Genomic DNA, 20,235 nt, shown 5'->3' with positions numbered 1-20,235 from the left:
TGATTTTATGTTATTTATTTTAATACAATAACATGATGAAATAAACTATACAGTTATTTTAAAAAAAAAAAACTAAGTTTTTTTTTTTCATAGTATGAAAATTATTTTTGTGTTGATTTAGTGCAAATGTTGAATCCTGAAACATGGTAAAAATGTACATGTTGGTCACAAATGCAAGCCACATGTTGAACTTTAGATAAGAATAATGTCATGCATGACTTTATAAATCATATAAACGGTTCTTATTTTGTTCTGCGAAGTGCTAATGTTAAACTGCCTCGTCACAACAACTGTCCCACATCGTTTCCTCTCCAACCAAACCCTTCCTTTGTGACCATTCTTATCAACACTTGCCACTAATAAAAACAGATATTTATATTCATTATACAAAATCAAATAAAAAATATTAATACGATTCAAACTAAATATTTCTTATTTTATAAATTGATCATATCCAACACTAATAAAAACGTTATTTTCCAAAATAAATAATAATAATAATAATAATATTTGGACGAGATTAGTGAAATACGGTAAGATTGGTTGATGCAAATTGCGAAATGAGTTCGTATAGTTTCGGTCAACGGAGATATTGGAAATATAAAAAATAATTTCATAAAATACATCACATAATTAGATATTTGCTATTTAATAAATATATGTTGTCCTACTCATTCATAACTAGATTACAAGTAGATTCACTCAATCTTATCACGAATCAACAGTTTCTTCTGATGTTTTTTTTAAGAGATTAAATATGTAATTAGTTTTAATAAACATACTGATTTAATTTATATCACACTTTGGTTTTACTTGAAGTAATTTGTTCTGTAAATATTTTTTGAACTTATTATCATTAAATTAAACTCGTTTGAAAACAAAAATAAACAAAATTAGTTGTTTTGAGGTTATGGTTATAAACATGGTCAGGAAAGTATTAGATTCCTGGAAAAAGGGTTGAATTCGGTGAGGATCTTCGAAGAATATTTTAGGAATATCAAAATCTTTATATAGCATTAAATATGTAAAAAACATTAAAATTACTGCATTTGTCCTAAAAGATAATGATATTAAGATGTTAAAAGAATATTGACATAATTAAAAGAAAGAAAAAAAGGAAAAGGCGAACAGGAATCTTTATATTGAGAATCCAATTACCCAAAGAGACTAACATATCTAATTACTCTAATTAGCTAATTAAGTTATAGTCACTTCATGAGTGGGGCCAAAAGCAGAGAAGCTTATGAATTATGTTTTGTTGTGATGGAAACTTTTCCAACTTTATCTTTTGAGACTCATCACAATATTCTTCATCATGGTGGAAAGCCTTCAACTTTATAAGCATTTTCTTCTCACCAGAAAGCTTTGTTTTTTTATCGAATACAGATCTTTCTTTCTTCAAGTACAATTCCAGAAGCACATATTCGTGTATGATAGAATCATGGCAGAATTTGAAGCATAGATTGAGAGCATCATAGATACAACACGACAACATTTGTAAGATTTGGTGTTGGTTTTTCAAGTGTTGAGGTTAAAATTTGGAATGAGATTTGGTGTGAATGTTTAATAAGTACGTGGAATCCACGAACGAAGAGCAATAGAGAATATGGTTATGTGGTGATGGTATATCCATTAATTAATAATCATTATAAGATACCATATTCAGCAGTCACATCCAAGCTCAAGGAGGAAGATGACATCACAGTGAGTCTTCTCTTTTTCATCAAATGAACGGTGGACGCGACATCTTGCTTCTTCTTCACCTTTCATAGTTATATATATATATATATATGATGCTGTGGAAATCACATTAGTTCATCATAAAAACGTTGGAAATTGGCACTATTATGGAACCAGATGCTTGTTTTCAAGTTGTAGACGTTGGTGGCCCACCACACATCAACTCTTACAATTAATGGAATACACAACACAACTATATATAAGCACCGATGCATATCTCATACATATTAACTATATAATGGTATATATTTATATTTATTTGATACATATTAAATTTTTGTATTTTTCTTTTTTTTAAATAAGATAAAAAAGTAATCAAATCAGAATCTGGTTCCATATGAATCAAATTCTAAATTGATTTTTTAACTTTGTTTCTTTTTCATCTAAATCAAGAGAAAGAGATTTTTAGATTTTTTTTTATGAAAAGTAACACAATTTAGAATTTCTCCAGATACCTCGTAAAAGAAATCATGCAAGTATTTAAAAAAAAAATTAAATTCAAGTATTCTATTTAGATGAAAAAAAATAATCTAAATCTGTCTCTAGAACAATGAAAAGAGAATAGAAAACATGGATTCCTAAACCGTACTAAAAAAATATAGCATTTCGAATTAAAATAATGAACAGCTTGAATCTTGTAACTTTTTCTTATGTTTGAGAATTCACATGGAAACACTAATGTTCATTCCATTCTGGTGTGGTGTGAACAGAAAGGTTGAATAAATGATAAGAAGAAAAAGAAAGTGAATCAAAATTCATGTGATGAAAAGAAATACACATAGAGGGAGAACAATTCTATGCAAATTTTCCAATAATTTTAAGAACTGAATTATAGTTTCCTTTGTCCCTTCCTTTTATTTCTCTAATTCCTCATGTATGATTTATTTTTTCTTAGATTCATTCATTTTGGGATTTTCTTAAGAAAAAACTGCCTCAAGTAAAAAAGTCCATACTAGAAAAGGAGAGACAGCACAAATGGGAAATCAAAGTTGGTTTTAGAAACACTTTTAAGTATAATGATCCATCAAACAAAGCTGATATGCCCTCTCACATATCAGTAATGAGTGCTCAAATAAAAGGTGAGACTCAATGAATGAAAAAATAACATCATATATTTTATATATGTGTACTTGTTTTGCAATCCAATAAAGTTAAACTATAAAACATCTAGCTGTAAGGAGTTTTAATTACTTAATTACTAAATGGACACGAAACATTGAATAGAAAAAAAAAACAGTAGAAGGATGCATGCATGTGTCATGTGTCATGTGTCATGTGTAGCAAGTGCATACCATCCTAAAACCTCAACTGGTTAATTATTATCTTATATTCATCTCTACCATTAATAATATTTTACTTTTCTTTTTCTCATCCAACCCAAATAGATTCACACAGTTCATCTTTTTCCTGCATCTGACACATAACGTGCTTCTTTCTTTCCCCACAACCAGAAATACTATTTCTATAATAGGTATGCGTGTACAGTATGTATACTTGAAATTATGAATAGCAGAATAAGAGTAGGAATAACCAACAACCGATCAAATCATGAAATAAGGTGTTAAAAGTCTCACATCGACTAAAGATAAGACCAAATTATAATATACAGGTGGAGTGCAAATCTCACCATCCAAGCTGGTTTGGTGGGATCGAATTAGGCTTAAAACCACTTCTTAACATGGTATCAGAACTATGGTTAGAGTTTATTCTAGAGAGATCTATTTGAACATTTTGTTTCATCCGTTGTCGGACCACTACAAGACTAAAACACTTTGATAATCAATTATCTTAATTGTAATCAATTGCCTAATGTAAACTTTAAATTTGGCAAAAAAAAGAGAGACACATATAGAGGTGGGGGTTGTTGCTTAGTTTTCTGCATGAAAAGACCAAAATTGAGTCGTTTTCTTCATCGATATTAGAGAAAGCCAAAAACAGAAACATTATCTTGTCATAATTTTATATGTATGTGTGGTGTGATTGAATTAATCAAGGTAATATGAGAAGATGGTTGATGTATATGTATATTATATATATATATATATTTGATGGCATCTTGCTATTGCTACAACGTCAGAATATCCAAGTCTAGGTCACATGCAAATAAAAAAAAGAAAGAGGGTGATAATCGGGGACCATTAACCAAGCAAACAGTTTGCAGAAAAAATGATCATCTAGAATGCAAGAATGACACTGGCAATATCATGTTGAATTGTGGTTTAGTTTATTGATACAGAAGAAGAGACGTAGGGGACCATTTCCATTATCTTGTAATAAACCCTAAGACAGAGAATGTTGAAGATAATATTAAGTGGTGAGTCCACAAAAATGGTGACATCCACGTCACTGGCAGATCTTTTTGGCAACTCTGAACGTTCAAGTTATTAAAGAAAGGCAAACAGAATAATGTTTATTATAGGAATCCCATGCTCCAAATTGTGTACTTGTTCCAATGGAAATAAAAATGAGAGGTTTGAATCTAAGGAAAATGTTAATTTATTGTGGTGTGTATTTCGAATGAGGTGGCAAGTATGGATAATTATTTATGATATAATGTTATCTTTATGTTAAAAAAAGGATGCGAAGAACATTGAAGACCACAAACAGAGTGAGTGGTGTTAGTATAAATGCAGACAAATGATGTAATATTCCACTCTGCATATCTACTTATCATCAGCTATTGTGGTTCACCAATATTAAATCTGTACCACTTTTCCAATCACAGAGAAGAAGGCCGGCAGGCCTGAGTTCAACACCCAATTACAATTCAATCATTTCCATGTTAGTTAGTTTTCTTCTCCACTCACACTCTCATATCTATTTTTCGATTCTTCCTTTTCCCTCCAATACTCTCACTAAAGCCAAAATCTCATCACTTCTTACTGTTCCTTATATCATTCCTTACCAATGCTCAAATGCCAAAATCATTCTTCTCTTTTCGTCTCCCTCTCTGTTTATATCTACCATCAAAATCATTACGTAAGTTTTAAACATTAAACACAGATATTATCTGTATAAATTAATTCAACACCACACACCCATATTTCCTATCGATTATAATTCATACATTTCTTATCGATTCAAACCTTGAAATGTTTTGAGAAGACTATATATTTAATTCAATCAACATATTTCTTTTGTGTTTTTGCTATTCCTATGTTATGTACTGAAAATAATATAAACATAGTTTTACATTCATCTATATCAATAAATAAATATAAAGAAGATTTACTTTTTTTGTGTTCATATTTATTTCTCAATTTAATGATATTTTTTCTTTTTTCAACAAAGTTAATATTTTTATTTTTAAAAGATATATATATGTATACAACTAAATATTATTTACACTTTTCTTATAATAAGTATAAATTTATTTCGTATATTAATTTAGTTAAATTATAATATAATTACCTATTAATATAATATTATATTATAGATATTTAAAAATACAAACTCACATGTGTTTTCATTAGTATATATAAGGATGATTTTATTTTTGTTGTTCACATTTGATTTTCAGTTTTATCTATCAAACATTTTTAACAAATAAAATAATTATTTTATCAATATTATTTTATATTTATAAAGAGGACTTTTTTTTTGTTTTCATATTTATTTTCCAATTTTACTTTTTAAATATTTTTTAAAATTAAAATAATTTTCTTATCAATATTATCACGGTTTGTTTAAATTTAATTATTTTTTTAAAACTTACAATAAAATTATAAAAATTATTTTTATTCAACACAATTATAAATAAAAATAATTTTATTAATAATTCTATTATTTTTTATTATCATAAAAAACCAATTGTGTCTTCCCTATTTACTAATAAAAAATTTGTTATAAGATAAAAATATGTAACTGTCATTGATATAAGCTATTTTTATTGTAATTCTTTTAAATAAAAAGGAGTTGGTATATAATTGGTGTCTTAAAAAAATTATTAATAAAAAATTTAGCCGTTAAAAGAAGGACGACTGTTAATATATATTGATTTTTTAGACAATATTAATTTTTTTAATATATTTTAAAATATCAAATAATTTATTTTAAAAGTATAGGAAAAAAATAAGATAAAATTTCTGTGGAGAATCTAAATTTTAATGGGACAGTGTTATACATAGGGAAGAAAGATAATAAATAATAAATCATCAATATATCGTAATGCAGAGATTTGATTAATTTAGTTAATTATTTATATAATATTTATCAGTTGATTTGGTCATTCATTAAAAATGATGTAACCGTGTTTCATTATTTGTCGGTGATGATGGATTGGATTCTGAAAGGTGAAAAAGATGAGACGAAGAATACGCAATTTTTTTAAAGTAAGATTTTCTGAAACTTAATTTGTCGTCCCTACCAATATCACAACTTGGCTACAATTTAGGTTGGTGGCCAATTTCTTTTTTAAGATATATCATCACCACAGCCTTGTGTATGGTTTGCACTCTTAAAACTCAATAATTAAAAATATTTTGTTTAAACAAACAATAATTTCGCTAAGAAAAAAGCCATTTTGTTATAAAATGACAACTTTCCGTTTTATCTCTTGTAAAATCAAAATAAGGATAAATGAATTGAGGAATATGTAATTAATGAATAAAAGAAAATAAGTTTTTGGATATATTTGGATAAATCTCTTTTTAAGTTTTATTGGAGAAAAAAAATATATTAAATGTAACTTTAGGTCTATTTTTAGATCTAAAATATAAGATCACCAAATTTTAAAATAATTTGTCAGTGTGAATAAATTACTTGCATTAAGATTATGATTCATAATTGTTGAAATTTCATCTATTATTTTTTATTTTAAATTTTTTTTGGTGTTGAAAATTACAAAAACAAACTAAATTAAGATAAATTTAACTGAAAATTAACGGTTTGAATAAATATTAAATGTATCAAATTTTAATATAATTTGTCAGTAACGGTTTGAATAAATTACTTGCATTAAGATTATAATTTTATAACTAGCTAGAGCTTATTCCTAATATCTAAAAATAAGAGAAGAATCAATTAAACCACAACTTGGATTATTTTTTCAAAAGTAAGTATAGATAAAAACTTTTACAAAAACTCTTTAAAAGTGTCTCAAAATCTATCCCAAAAGGGTTTGTCTAAAATAGGAGTACAACTTTATTTTTATAAATTGTTCAAGACGGTGTTCGACAATGCACTTGTGACTGACTCGGTAGAGATTTCCTTCCTATGTATGTTTGCTTTTATGCTTACTCTCATGTTTTGATGCTAAGCTTCTGAGCAATTTCTTTGAAAATGAGTCTTTACAACTCAGCCTTAGATTTGATGCATGAAATTTTTTCTTCAAAAAAAGTTTACTCTTTCGTGACTCAATCTAAATTTTACTTCCGAGCTACACCAGTCTAGTTTGTCCATAATTGTTGAAATTTCATCTATTATTTTTCATTTTAACTTTTTTTTGGTGTTGAAAATTACAAAAACAAACTAAATTAAGATAAATTTAACTGAAAATTTACATAATCAAAATAAAATAAACATCTAATTCATTTCAAAATTATAGTTTAAATTAAACACTTATCAAAGTTAAATTAGAAATAGTCTAAGATTTTGATTTTGAGACAAGTTAAAAATCCTTTATTATGAAGTTATAGATGCGACATATATGTATTCGAGTTAAATGTACTCAAGATATAAAATTAAATTGAAGATGTTTCATGATGAACAAATAAAAGTCATACATCAAATTATACAAATATAGACAAGTTGTCAAGCACAAGTCAATCTTGACAAGAAAGGATTTTTTTTTCAACTTGTTCTTCTTTACCTAAAACTTAGTGTTTGCATCCATATGGGGTAATAAAGGATTCGTGTGAAATTTGTTTATATAAAAATTTAATTATAAGGTGTGGGTGCGTCCACATCTGTGTGAGAAATGCGCTCATACAAGACAAAATTTGACTAAATAAGTATAATTAGGTGTTAAATAAACCATATTAGACTTTGTCCTCCTAAATGTAAAAAATATATGAAAAAATAACACTTTAGATTCATTTATAAAATTTTACAGCTAAGGTTCTATTACAGGAAGTAAAAAATAAATTGGTAAATTTGGTGGAGAAGATTTTTTACTGATTTAAAAACTAAAAACATGTAAAATCCGCGTTTTACCTTGAAACTATCAGTTTCATCCAAAACGGTCCAAAGGAAAGAATTTGGATTTTACTTTAACCTTCAATTTTCTATTTGTTCTTTATATATTACTCATATACAAGATTATTTTTGTATTTTGTTTTTTTTACTAATTTCTTTAAACTTAAACAAATTTTTTAAAAAATATTTATCGTCAATTAAATTTCATTAAAGAATTCAAAATTTTAGTTTATTTCTTATATATATTTCTATCAGAATATATATGTGGTCTATTTATTGCATCTACTCAAAAGATGATGTTGTGTAATTTTTGAAAACAAATAAAGTTCATTTGCCTTTTATTTTCAAAAAACTGTTTTTAGTTTTCAATATAAAATAGGAAAAGCTGCTTATATATATAGTTGGTGATGAAGGGCTGTACAAAAAAATATAGCAGATCGTAAAATTGAAGGAGAAGTTAAAAATAAAGATGGAAAGTAGAAGAAGATTTTGTACTTGTTTTTGCTTTTATTTTTATTTTAAAACACCTGTTTAATTTGAAAATAATTTTCAAAACTCAATATATTTTGAATGATAAATTGATTGTTTGTGAAAATTGTTTCTATTTTTAGAAAATAACTTTTAAAACTTACAAAAATGAAAAGTGAATCAAACAAGCCCTTCTATTTCTTTGAATTTCAGGCGTATATATTCATAAACTCCCTTGTAAGTCATGGTTTGATGGTTCAGTACATAAGAAATATTCTAATTATTTTAAAAAGATTGAATTAAGTTATAAAATTATTCTTCAATTATAATTAGAACGGATCTTAGCTACAAAAAGCAAAATTTGAAAATTGAAATCATAGACTTTTTAAACCTTTATATGAGGCATGCACATCAAGTTGGAAAAATCGTATTATTTAATATAACCTAAACTGGCCCGACATATAGTGCCACACTCTCTCTGCTGAGGGCACCACACACAAACTTTGGATGCTACATTTATCTAACAATAGTTTTTAGAATAATATCTCTATCCATTTTCAATATTATATATTTCTGAGAAAACATATTAACCATTTCTGCCTATATTCTTCACTTTTTTTGTCTTCTTCCGCTTTCTCTTTTCTTTCTGTGCTGCCCTTTGCAGAAGTCAAGAGCCGTAATATCCATCAAACTCTTCATCAAGCAGCATGGCTTCTCTGTCAACTGAATCCCTTCAAGTTTTCAATTTTCTCACACACCATTCTTTCTGCAATCCTACTTCTAAAAAATCAAGCTTTTTTATTTTTCTTCATATTTCTGTTCTCTGGATGTTGAGAGTAGATGTTAGCTAGCCAACTGTTCAACACTCCCAATGAAAGGCGAATCAAAGAACACCCAAAAAAAGTCTTTACTATGTGATTATATATTAATGCTTTAGACTATTCATAAAGGATTCAAAAGGGTATATATATATATGCTATAAAAACAATAAAATGTACAATATTGCAGAGTGATAGTTAATCTTGTCTTTGTGTTAAATTGAGGCACCAATAAGGCAAATCCATGCATATGATTAGAAGATATGATTAATTAATCAGAAATTTGGGCTTGAAAATGCATAGGGGAAGGTGGAACTGGGGGAGAAAAACATCTGTCAGATAAGTTCAAGATGAATAATAAAGTGGTGTGTATGGGTAGAGGAAAAAAAAAGAAAAAAGAAAAATGGTGAAAGTTACATGAACATATTGATCTATTACTCTGATTATTTCCACGTAGCGGGTGATGTCATCATGAAAAAACGACCAAACGAACGGTGGATATGCAAAATGGCTTATAAAAAATAAGGAGTGAGTACGACAAGGCGTATATATAAATGTTGGTAATGGTTGCATAGGAGGCAGCAAGCGATAGATAAAGAAAGAAAGAACCCTGGAGAGAAAAGATTCCATTTACAGAAGTAGTGGTGTGTGAAAATGGTTCAACAGGAAGTGCGTAAAGGTCCATGGACAGAACAGGAAGATTTCAAACTGGTGTCGTTTGTTGGCTTGTTTGGAGACCGTAGATGGGACTTTATTGCTAAGGTATCAGGTTTGAAGGTGGCGGGAGACAGTAAAATAGGCGTTAGGCATGCATTATGGAAGAACCACCCTAGCTTTAACCACCTCACTTTGTTGTAGGTTTGAATAGAACAGGTAAAAGTTGCAGATTACGATGGGTTAATTACCTTCATCCTGGTCTCAAACGTGGAAAGATGACACCCCAGGAAGAAAGACTCGTGCTTGAGCTTCACTCAAAATGGGGAAATAGGTTTGATGATCATAACCAAACATATTATATATGCTCAACTTCACTATACTTTCTTAGTTCCTTTGTCTTTTTTCTTATGTTGTTTCAAACCAAAACTTATATACATGTATATATAATTAGTATTTCGGCAGATTGCTCAGGTAAAACTTCGAATCAACAGTCTGAAACCATTATAACTGAGTTTTATGCTTTGTATCATTGACCCTTTGACTCAAAATCTAATGATATGCAGGTGGTCAAGGATCGCTCGCAAGTTACCAGGGCGCACTGACAACGAGATCAAGAACTACTGGAGGACTCTGATGAGGAAAAAGGCTCAGGAGAAAAAAAGAGGAGAAGCTGCATCATCATCAACACCGACAAAACCATCTTGCAGTGTTCATTCCTCAATATCAGTATCCTCAAAGAAGCATGAAGTGGATCCACACGCTTCAAAAAAGGCAGGAGAAGAGAGCTTTTACGACACAGGAGGAGCTTCAACTCAAGATGAAGGTGAAGGTGAGTTCTCAATGGATGATATATGGAAAGATATTGACATGTCAGAAGAGAACAACAGTTTTGTTTATGGAGAGAGTGAAGAGGGTTGCAACCCATCTGCATCATCGTGGGAGTATTGTTGTGACCATCTGTGGGTGATGATGGATGAGGAACCATATTTTTATGCATTAAGCGGCTAATAGTATGATATTCTATTCTTTTTTCCAACCAATATTTTGTTGATAGCGTATGTGTGGCAGTGGCATGCAGCTAAAGTCTAACCTGTATAGCATTGTTGCGTCTTTAAGCTTTTGGAAGGGTTCGGTTTCACAGTAGGTAGTAGTAGTAGTGAGTGTGACCCAGCTGTAATAATTTTCAGATTAGGCGTAACTCTAGTTTATATCTCAATCTTGGTTTCAGTGCTTCTACTTTCTAAAAACACCCAATAGGATAGCTAGTTGGTCATTCTCATTGTAAAATATCAAGCACTTGTTTGCATCTCAATTTCAGTTTTAATTTCAGTCTCATCTACACTTCTCCCACATCTCACATGCTCCTTTTATTAACAACTGTATCAATAGTATAAAGCTATGCGATCGACATGCAGATGTCAACACAAACATATGTGCTCATTTCGATCCAAAAGGGTCTCATAAACAAGCTTTAAAATGAAGCTTAATATCGAGGAAACAGTGCTATGATTCACTGCCGATGAATCTTAGTTTTCACGGAAACACACAGTAGGAAAAAAAAATAAGAAAGTTTTATCTTAAAAAATAATAATAAATATTTATAAGTTTATAATTAAGTCTTGAATCATTCTTAAAATTAATTTATAAGTTTAAAAGGTTAACATGTATATAAAAATATAAATAATAGATTTTGTAAAAATATTAAAAATAACACATTTATAAAAAAGGGTCTGGTAAACAAGCTTTACCTTGTTCTTTTGAGTGGATTTGAGGGGATTTGAGAGGATTTGAAGATAATTTTTTTTTTGTCGTTTATTTGAATGAATTTGGAGGTAAATGAGAGTGAATTTGGAAATAAATTTTTTTAATTTGTCACGTCAATACAATTCTATACTAATTCTCACAAATTTTATTTTCAAATTCACTCTCATTTACCTCCAAATTCATTCAAATAAACGACAAAAAAATTTATCTTTCACTCCGATAAATCTTAGCCTCTGTTCGCTTGAAGGTGAAACACTGTTTATGAAGAAAAGAGAGCAATGATTTGCGAGGCACAAGCTGTTCGTTTGCGCTGATTTGTGAGCGAAGAAAAGCGATCATTTGCGAGATGAAGCTCTTTTTTTTATCTCGCTATCAAGAGGAGATTTGCGCTGATTTGTTCACAAATGACATATGTGCCCTCTAAACTGTCTGCACATTATTCTCTGTCCACGTCTCTCTTCCTCGTCCTGGTGCTGCCAAATCTACCGTCGCGATGTTGTTGTTTCTCGCCACAATTTTTGCCAACAAATCGACCTCCTGGAGCTTAGCCGCCATCTCGCCGTTTCCGTGGTGGACCTCCACTTGCGGTAGGGAGGCGGGAGGAGCACCACCGCGTGTTTGAGAAGATGATGAACAATACCAGTCTCAGCCGTAACCGGTTACATCCTTTGGTTTATCGGTTACAGTGGTGTGAAGGAATGTGAGCATTTCTGTAATCGGTTACGTCTACGTGGTAACCGATTACAGAACTTCGTTGTTTTGGTTACTTGGAGGGGTATTACGTTGAAACTGGAAGCCTGTTTCAAAGACGCGTTTTTCCCCATTTTCAACCACAAGATACCAAGTACGCAAGGGAGCAGCATCGCCGGCGGACGCGATTCGGGCGCGGCAGTCCTCCGGTTCCCTATCACCGGAGACGATCTTCACCGGAGCGAGCACCATCTGTTACAGGTTCCGCTGTCGGATTCATCGTCTTCGTCGGAGGCGGATGAATTGGAGGGAGTCCCGGCAGCTACTTACTCCATATGGACCGGGTTTCGGGCTGGGTGTGTGGGGTTTGTAGGCGGGGAGGGGAGAGAGTTCTGGGTGGTGGGAGGGTACGGCGGTTGAGGAATATTTTTCTGGTGAATGAGTATTACAGAGATGCGGATGCAGTGGTGAGTATTACAGAGATGCGGATGCAGTGGTGATGGAAGTTGGGGGGTGGCGGGGTGGCGGGAGGTTGGGGATGTGGGATAAATTTTCTTGAGTATTACTGCGGATGCAGTGGTGATGGAAGTTGAAGAGGGGGGGGGGGGTGGGTGGCGGCAGGAGGTTGGGGATGTGTGGGGGGATAAATTTTCTTTCTTAATTATAGGTTTTTAATTCAAATTTTATGGGATAAATCTTCATTTTTTAAAAATTCAAATAAAAATAATAAAATGCTCTTTATATTACAAAGTTACTTTAAGAAATATTTTTTGATTCTATTTATTTGGACAGAAATAAATTATTTTTGTGAAAAAAAAGAAACATTTTATTATAAAAACAAAACAAAAAAATATGTTACAAACAAATACTACATTTAAAAATAAATTTATTTTACTACATTATAATTTTTATAATTTTAAAAATTATTTATAATTTTTTTCTCTTTATAAACATTTTTATAATTAAATATAACATTAATAAATAACATTTTATATTACTTTTATAATTAGGGGCATTTTGGTAATCTTTAATTTATACCAATTAAACTAATTTTTTAAATCTATCACATCAATCAAATCCTACACTAATTCTCACAAACTTTACTTCCAAATCCACTCTCAATTAACCACAAATCCACTCAAAAAAACAACAAAAAAATTACCCTCAAATCCACTCAAATCCATTCAAATCATCTCCCCCAAATCATCTCCCCCAAATTCTTTCAAAAGAACACACTCTTAATTTTCACGAAAACACAACCGTAGGGAAAACAGAAAAAAAATGAAAGTTTTATCTTCATTAAAAAATAATAAATAATTTTAAAGTTTAGAATAAAGTATTGAATATAATCATTCTTAAAATTAATTTATAAATTTTAAAGTTGATATGTCTACAAAAATATAAATAATAAACGTTTGTAAAATAAAATAAAACATTTATAAAAATACAATAAACTTTGTAAAAACTAATTGTTGAACTCGTCTAATTAAAATATTAACAAAATTATTTAATATATTTGTTTAAAGTAGTTGAAATATATATTATTTAATATGGACAAACTTGCGTAACTTTGTCTAATCATATAAAACAAATAAAATCATTGTATTACTAAATTTATTTCATATATATTAATTGATTTATTTAATATTTATAAGACTGGTCTTGTATTATAATATATAATAAATATCTTTTGAATTACTTCTCAATAAAATAAATAGATAATAAGATTAATTTGCTAGTATTTATTTTTATAATAGATAACTTTTTCTTATAGTACAATAGATGTCAACTATTAACTAAAGTGTTTCTTCATGAAAAAAAAAGAAGAAGATGTTTTTGTTAGCTAAAATTTTATATAGAGTCAAGGAACTATATATATGTTTTCAGAGTTAAAACTGTCAACTATAGGAACATACACTTTATGATTTTTAAACCTCATGAATCTGTCTCAAATCACCAATAAAATAAATATATAATTAAAATATGAACTGCATATGTTTAACACGTTATAATTTTTACTTTTTTCCTTAGTATTTTATTTTAAAATATTTAAAAACTTTGAAAGCATCTTGATGTTCATTTAAAATATACACAATTTGATAATATTAAATAACTCAATTTAAAAAAAAAAAATCAATATCCGCATGATAAAAAAGCTTGATATATACCACTGAAAGATAGCATTTGCATATAAAAGGAAAATGATAATGGAGTGTAATGCATACTTTTTTTCACCTCACTTTCTCCCCAATGTCAATACAGAAGAAAAAAAAACATTTTTTTTTTACATTCGTTTTGTCCTTTTAAAAAAATTCAAATATCTTATTCTCTGTAATTGATGATCTTCTTCTTTTAATTTATTCAGTTGATTTGTTTTTCATTCATCTCTTTCACGTCCAAATAAAGGGCGCCATTAAATATTTTATTTAAATTAAGATTCGAGTCCTGAAAATAAAAATTTAAACTGACAATGAAGTTTCGCTAACAGCAATATATAAGATGAAATGAACGTCACATAATGAAAAAAAAAAGAGATGTTCTTGTGTTACAAAGTTGAAAGGAATGAACAATAGAAACAGAAGCAAATGCTAGAGAAAGAACAGAGGAATGAGAAGAAACATAAGCAGAGAGAAAGGCATGGCAGTTCAATTAATAATCAGTGACGGGGAGCTGTTCATGAGTGTTTTGGGTGATGAACAAAATCTCGTAGACAACAGCAGCAATGGCAGCACCGGCGAATGGGCCGACCCAATAAACCCAATGGTTAGCCCAAGTCCAACTGACAACAGCAGGCCCAAAAGATACAGCAGGGTTCATGGATGCACCGTCAAAAGCACCACCGGCTAAGATGTTAGCACCAACTATGAAACCAATAGCAATGGGAGCAATTATGCCAATGTCACCCTTCTTTGGATCCACTGCAGTTGCGTACACCGTGTAAACCAAACCAAAAGTCATCACAATCTCAAACACCAGAGCGTTCCCTGCTCCAACACCGGAAGAAAGTGCAAATGCAGATGTTTCCTACAATTTAACACACAAAACATAAATTTAACACAAGTACGAATGATGTTGAGGAAAGTGAGGTTGTTTATGTTATGTTATGTTATGGTGTGTACCATTCCACCAGTGGCAAATTTAAGGAGCAAGCAAGCAACCACAGAGCCAAGCAACTGAGCAATCCAGTACAAAATGCTTCTGAAGAGAGTAATGTGGCCTCCGACAAAGGCACCGAAAGTGACAGCAGGGTTCACATGACCACCAGAAATGTTTGCACCAACTGAGACAGCAACAAAAAGTGCAAATGCATGTGACAGTGACGCTGCCACTAACCCTGCTGGTGTTGCTGAACCATTGTTTGTCAGCTTATCTGCCAAACCATTACAACTTAGGTCTTAACAAGGTGATTAAGAGTGATACGAAGAATTACATCATTAATTCTCCTTGTTCAGAAGATAACCATCAACCAATTATATACAAACTATGATACTGTTATATATATTGTTGTTACTGCTACATGCATGTTCATAGCAACACAAAGTTTAATATTTAAAGAGAAGGTGCTCACTAAAAGCCATGCCAGAGCCTTCCCCGGCGAAAACGAAAATGAGCATCGAGATGAACTCGGCAAGAGCAGCCTTAAGCGCGTCCACATGGCTCAACTCCGAAGAATTTCCAACGGCAATTCTAGAAATCGGCATTTTCTTCTTCTTCTCTCTGATTCTATGTTTTTGTGAGTTTGGAATGGAAGAGAAGAGAATGAATGCCTTAACTTGAATGATGTAGTTCGTTGTGAATTTTTGTGGAGTGGTCAAGGTTGTTTTATAGTACTACAAAACACTAGTGTTAGCGAAGTTTAAGGCACGAGGAACAAAATGTTAAGGTAAAAGAAGGAAATTCAAACTTTTGCCACCTGTCTATTGTCTAGGGTGGCGGAGGGAGGAGCCTCCCGGTTGCTCTTGTGATGACACGTGTACAAGATGATTTGGACCGGTCACTGGACACCGACCAATTGCGTATGCGTTGTGGGCCCTTCAATCAATTGGCAGCTTTTGGACCAAACCTACCCTTTGAATTTTTACTGGGCGGTGATGTGGACCGGCCCAATAATGTTGGATTCATTATTATTCATCATTATTAGCTCACTCTCTAAAGTAACCTTGTCAACTGATTTGTTTTGCAAACAAAACTTGATTATTATTAATACCTGTAATGGGTGTGTGAAATGCAGTCAATGAATTTATTTAGGTGGATTGGTTCATACGCATACAATTATTTCTTCTTTTCAAGAATGGGAAATGAGTCAAATACTAGTGTAATTGATTTATCTAGCAACTTGTTGTGAAGTTGGAGTTGTGCCAGATTGGTTTCAAGCTGTGGGATGGAAAAATTGATTAGGTTCAACATTATTGAAACATTGCTCTGAAGAGGCAAATATGAATGGAGTATTCAATTATATGTGAGCCTACCAATATGATGCATGAGGAGCCACAAGTATTTTCAAACATTCCTGACCTACAGCCTTTAAATTATCTTTATTTTTTAGCTTATCTTATTCTTTCTTTATTGTTATGGTCGGCTTAAAGGACCAAACTTTGAAACCAAGCTTGCATTTTCTTTTTCTGGTCTGCCAATACTGAGAGAAGAAAACTATTTCAAAATTATGTCGCAACTTGGAGGCAGCCAGCAACTCCCCTAACGTATGTATATGTATGTACGAATTATCTCTAAGGATTAAAGTAGATTTGTATTTTAGGATGAACGGTCTCAAAAGTATCTAATGTTTTATTTTTAATTAATCACAGTTTTCTGTGATGATCATATTTTCGTTGATATACTACTGTATATTTATAGTATAATGTTGTAAATTATTTAGAAAAATAGTAAACTGTTCATTTAGTATTTAGAATTTACTCGATATTAATTTAATTATTACAAATTTTATCTTATCAAATAAGTCCATCAAAGAATTGTTTAAATGTCTAAAGCTAATTTTTCAATATACAAGCATGATCTTTCAGTTAAGTTACTTATAATTAAAATGGCTGTGAGTAATACTCATGATAGCTTTAGAGACGAAAACATATAGATAAGGGAAATGTAAAACTTAACTTTCTTTCACTCGATATATTTTCACATATCATAGAACTAAAGCCATATTCATGATAGCTAGTGAGTGGTCATACTTGATTGAGCTTATACTAACCTTACGCATCAAGATAATTGGATTAAAAGCTAACAACAATAATAAAAAACAATCATTTGATTTTCTCGAATTTATTGTTTAAAGTTAAAAACAGTTTTTGAAAACCATAATTTTAAGAATCATAACCTAATTCGCAGATTAAAACATAATTTATTCAAATTCGCACGTCCTTAATTTGGATTCTACATCCCAGATAGATACCCCGCCAAGGGATTCATCCTAACAGATAATAAGAAGACGAACAAAGAACTAAGTGAAAAAATCAGAATTGAATGCACAGCATGTTTTTCAGATAAAGGCTGCTGAGTATTTCATAATTGCTCTTAGTATGGATTCCTCAATCACATTAAGTAAATAACTGAAATGGAAATGGGAAAATGGAGTGTATACAACGTCTTCATTTATTACAATTTGTAAAACTTAAACAAGAAAAGCTCTCTTCAGACATCTAATACGATGTGCAAAGGCGGTGCAAATCTTCCATTCCGAAATCACCTGGAAATATTACAAACAGCATAAATTTTCCATGCAAAGACTTCGTGAAAATTTTAGAGCAGAGTATGTTCAGAACATGATCTCCTGACATAAATGGTTTGGGAAAACTACGGTATAGTATTAAAAGCTGCTGAAAAGCAAACTACAGAAAGTCCCAAAAACATACACGATTGATAAAACTATTTTCCCTTTGGTGTTAGCAATCGAGCATCATTGTAAGAACAAAAACTCCAAGGTCCCAATAATTATCACATTAAAGTAATCATAGAGTGCATCCATTCATCAGAACTGCTTGTTATGAACTACTCAAGCACGTTTAAGTAAACAACCAAAATGAAAATAGGAACACGGAGAGAGTGTGCAACATCTCTTTTATTACAATTTGTAAAACTAAAACAAACAAAGCTCACTGAACACATCCAATACAATGTGCAAATCTTCCATTCCAAAGTCACCTGAAAAGATAGGTATAGCATGGCATCCTATTAATTGAATCTACAAATTTATGTGTGAATATGATTAAGAGATAACAGGACAAACAATTGCCAAGATTGCAAGAAGTGGTTCAAACATCAAAGTCCATTGCAAAATAAGATAAAAATATTTGTAGAGATATTTAACATTCGGTTCCTCGGTAAGGTTAGCAACAACTAAGCAAACCCAATATCATGAAAAATCATTCATATTATTGAAATTAATTCTTAAATCATCGCCTGAAATTCCAAACCTAAAACACCTCATGATCTTTCAAAAAAATATAATATCACACATTGATCTTCACCGGAATCATGCTTCAGTAACAACTCATTAAATAAACCGCGCATTAAATAATTCACATCCATAAACTTGAAAATTGCATACACTTAGGCACATCCACAATATAAGATTTGAATTTTGAATGACAGTCAAGTTTAAGGGCCATCACACTTTTAATACATCAACAGAGCCACATCAATGAAACTAAAGCAGAGGAAAGACAGTAATGCAACATATAAAGAAATGGGACTAAGAAAGAGGATGAAAATGAGTATGAGAAGCTTTGAACTGCTGTAATAGTTCATAACGTGTTTGTAATGGTATACCATTTTGTTTTATATCAAATCAACCACGTCAATTGAACAAATATAATGACTGCGTGGGCCAGATTATGCATACTTTCAACCACAGATGCTCTCATTTTACCAGAATTCATGAGCATTTTTACCAAACTGATTGTTCGGGAAAAAAATTATAGCTAAAATACTAGAATGTCCAATTTCCGGCACACGAAGAATCTGGTATATTGCATCAGATATGTGCATTGAACTCCAACGAGTTAAAAATTAAATATCAAAAATCGAATACACGAGAAGCGCATTTGTATAAAAAGAAAATAAAAAAGGGCAAAACGTGTGAAAAAAAATCTAGGGTTTGGTGGGAGGAGCGTTACCTCTTGTGTGCCTGGACGAATTTTGAATTTTTGGCGTCCTCCTCTGCGGAAAATGAAACCATGGGAAATAAGATTCAAAACAAAAATCAAATTTCAGGGGAAAAAAAAAGAGGATTGGGGATGAGAAAAGAAGAAAGTGGATTTACCAGTTAGGCCAAGAGAAAATTTGGTGATCACAGTTCCGGTGACGGCGAATCCGACCAGGAAGGGCCAATTTCGCTTCCATTCCCGCTTGAAGAAAACAGACCAAGGATCGAACAGACGCATTTTTTCTTCGCTTCTCTTTCTCTTCCTTTCACTCTCAGCTCCACTCCAACATCTAATACCTGCTATTCTCTTCCGCTATTGCCTCACCCTCAAACCCAACGGGCTTTGCTAGGCCCAACACTCTTTAGTGGGCTTGTTATCGGGACCAATCAAAATTACCTGTTTTAGAAATTTTCCTTAATAAACTTACTATAATTTCTGGAATATGATTTCTGGAACAGATTACCAAAATAAGATTTCTAAAGTAGGGTTTTCCAAATGAAATTTCCGACATGAAATGCATTCAAAATAAGTTTACTACAATAGGATTTCCAACTTTTTTTGAAATGGAATTTTCTGAAATGATATTTTTTCTACAAGACTACCGTCTCTTATTTTTGTATCCTCAAATATTGTTTATAATTGTAATTTTAAAAATATATTGTCTAATGCAAATGACAAGAAAATTGATTTCATTTAAATGAAGTATCGAATATATTAATTAATTAGACTTGATATATAAAGATTAACTCTTATATTACATACTGATATTAGACTCCTAATAATCCATATTATACTTAGAAACA

General features: G+C 30.9%; 3 protein-coding genes across 4 annotated transcripts; 1 reads left to right on the top strand and 2 right to left on the bottom strand.

The window, feature by feature from the left end:
• Positions 1 to 9,718: 9,718 nt before the first annotated feature.
• On the top strand, positions 9,719 to 11,153 carry LOC124836385 (transcription factor MYB48-like). Its single transcript, XM_047311537.2, has 3 exons — positions 9,719 to 9,930; positions 10,020 to 10,149; positions 10,382 to 11,153. The coding sequence occupies exons 1-3, from the start codon at positions 9,816 to 9,818 to the stop codon at positions 10,824 to 10,826; spliced, it is 690 nt and encodes a 229-aa protein (XP_047167493.2). The 5' UTR covers positions 9,719 to 9,815; the 3' UTR covers positions 10,827 to 11,153.
• Positions 11,154 to 14,767: 3,614 nt separating this feature from the next.
• Positions 14,768 to 16,074, bottom strand: LOC124836386 (aquaporin TIP1-2-like). Its single transcript, XM_047311538.2, has 3 exons — positions 15,841 to 16,074; positions 15,392 to 15,642; positions 14,768 to 15,296 (listed from the first exon to the last, which is right to left on the bottom strand). The coding sequence occupies exons 1-3, from the start codon at positions 15,971 to 15,973 to the stop codon at positions 14,922 to 14,924; spliced, it is 759 nt and encodes a 252-aa protein (XP_047167494.1). The 5' UTR covers positions 15,974 to 16,074; the 3' UTR covers positions 14,768 to 14,921.
• Positions 16,075 to 17,728: 1,654 nt separating this feature from the next.
• Positions 17,729 to 19,729, bottom strand: LOC148196802 (ATP synthase small subunit 6-A, mitochondrial-like). 2 transcript variants are annotated; one of them, XR_015780082.1, is made up of 3 exons: positions 19,549 to 19,647; positions 19,403 to 19,445; positions 17,729 to 17,973 (listed from the first exon to the last, which is right to left on the bottom strand). XR_015780082.1 is itself a non-coding variant. In XM_088092366.1 (2 exons), the coding sequence occupies exons 1-2, from the start codon at positions 19,667 to 19,669 to the stop codon at positions 19,399 to 19,401; spliced, it is 168 nt and encodes a 55-aa protein (XP_087948492.1). In that variant the 5' UTR covers positions 19,670 to 19,729. The 2 variants fall into 2 exon arrangements, 1 of the variants encoding a protein (XP_087948492.1); XM_088092366.1 differs by lacking the exon at positions 17,729 to 17,973 and having other exon boundaries at positions 19,399 to 19,445; positions 19,549 to 19,729.
• Positions 19,730 to 20,235: the final 506 nt, after the last annotated feature.

Source organism: Vigna umbellata, chromosome 6, assembly GCF_029865625.1.
Source record: "Vigna umbellata cultivar VRB3 chromosome 6, Vumbellata_1.0, whole genome shotgun sequence".
NCBI lineage: Eukaryota > Viridiplantae > Streptophyta > Magnoliopsida > Fabales > Fabaceae > Vigna > Vigna umbellata.
The sequence above is the reverse complement of the archived record's forward strand: the minus strand, read 5'-3'. Positions and strand labels throughout refer to the sequence as shown.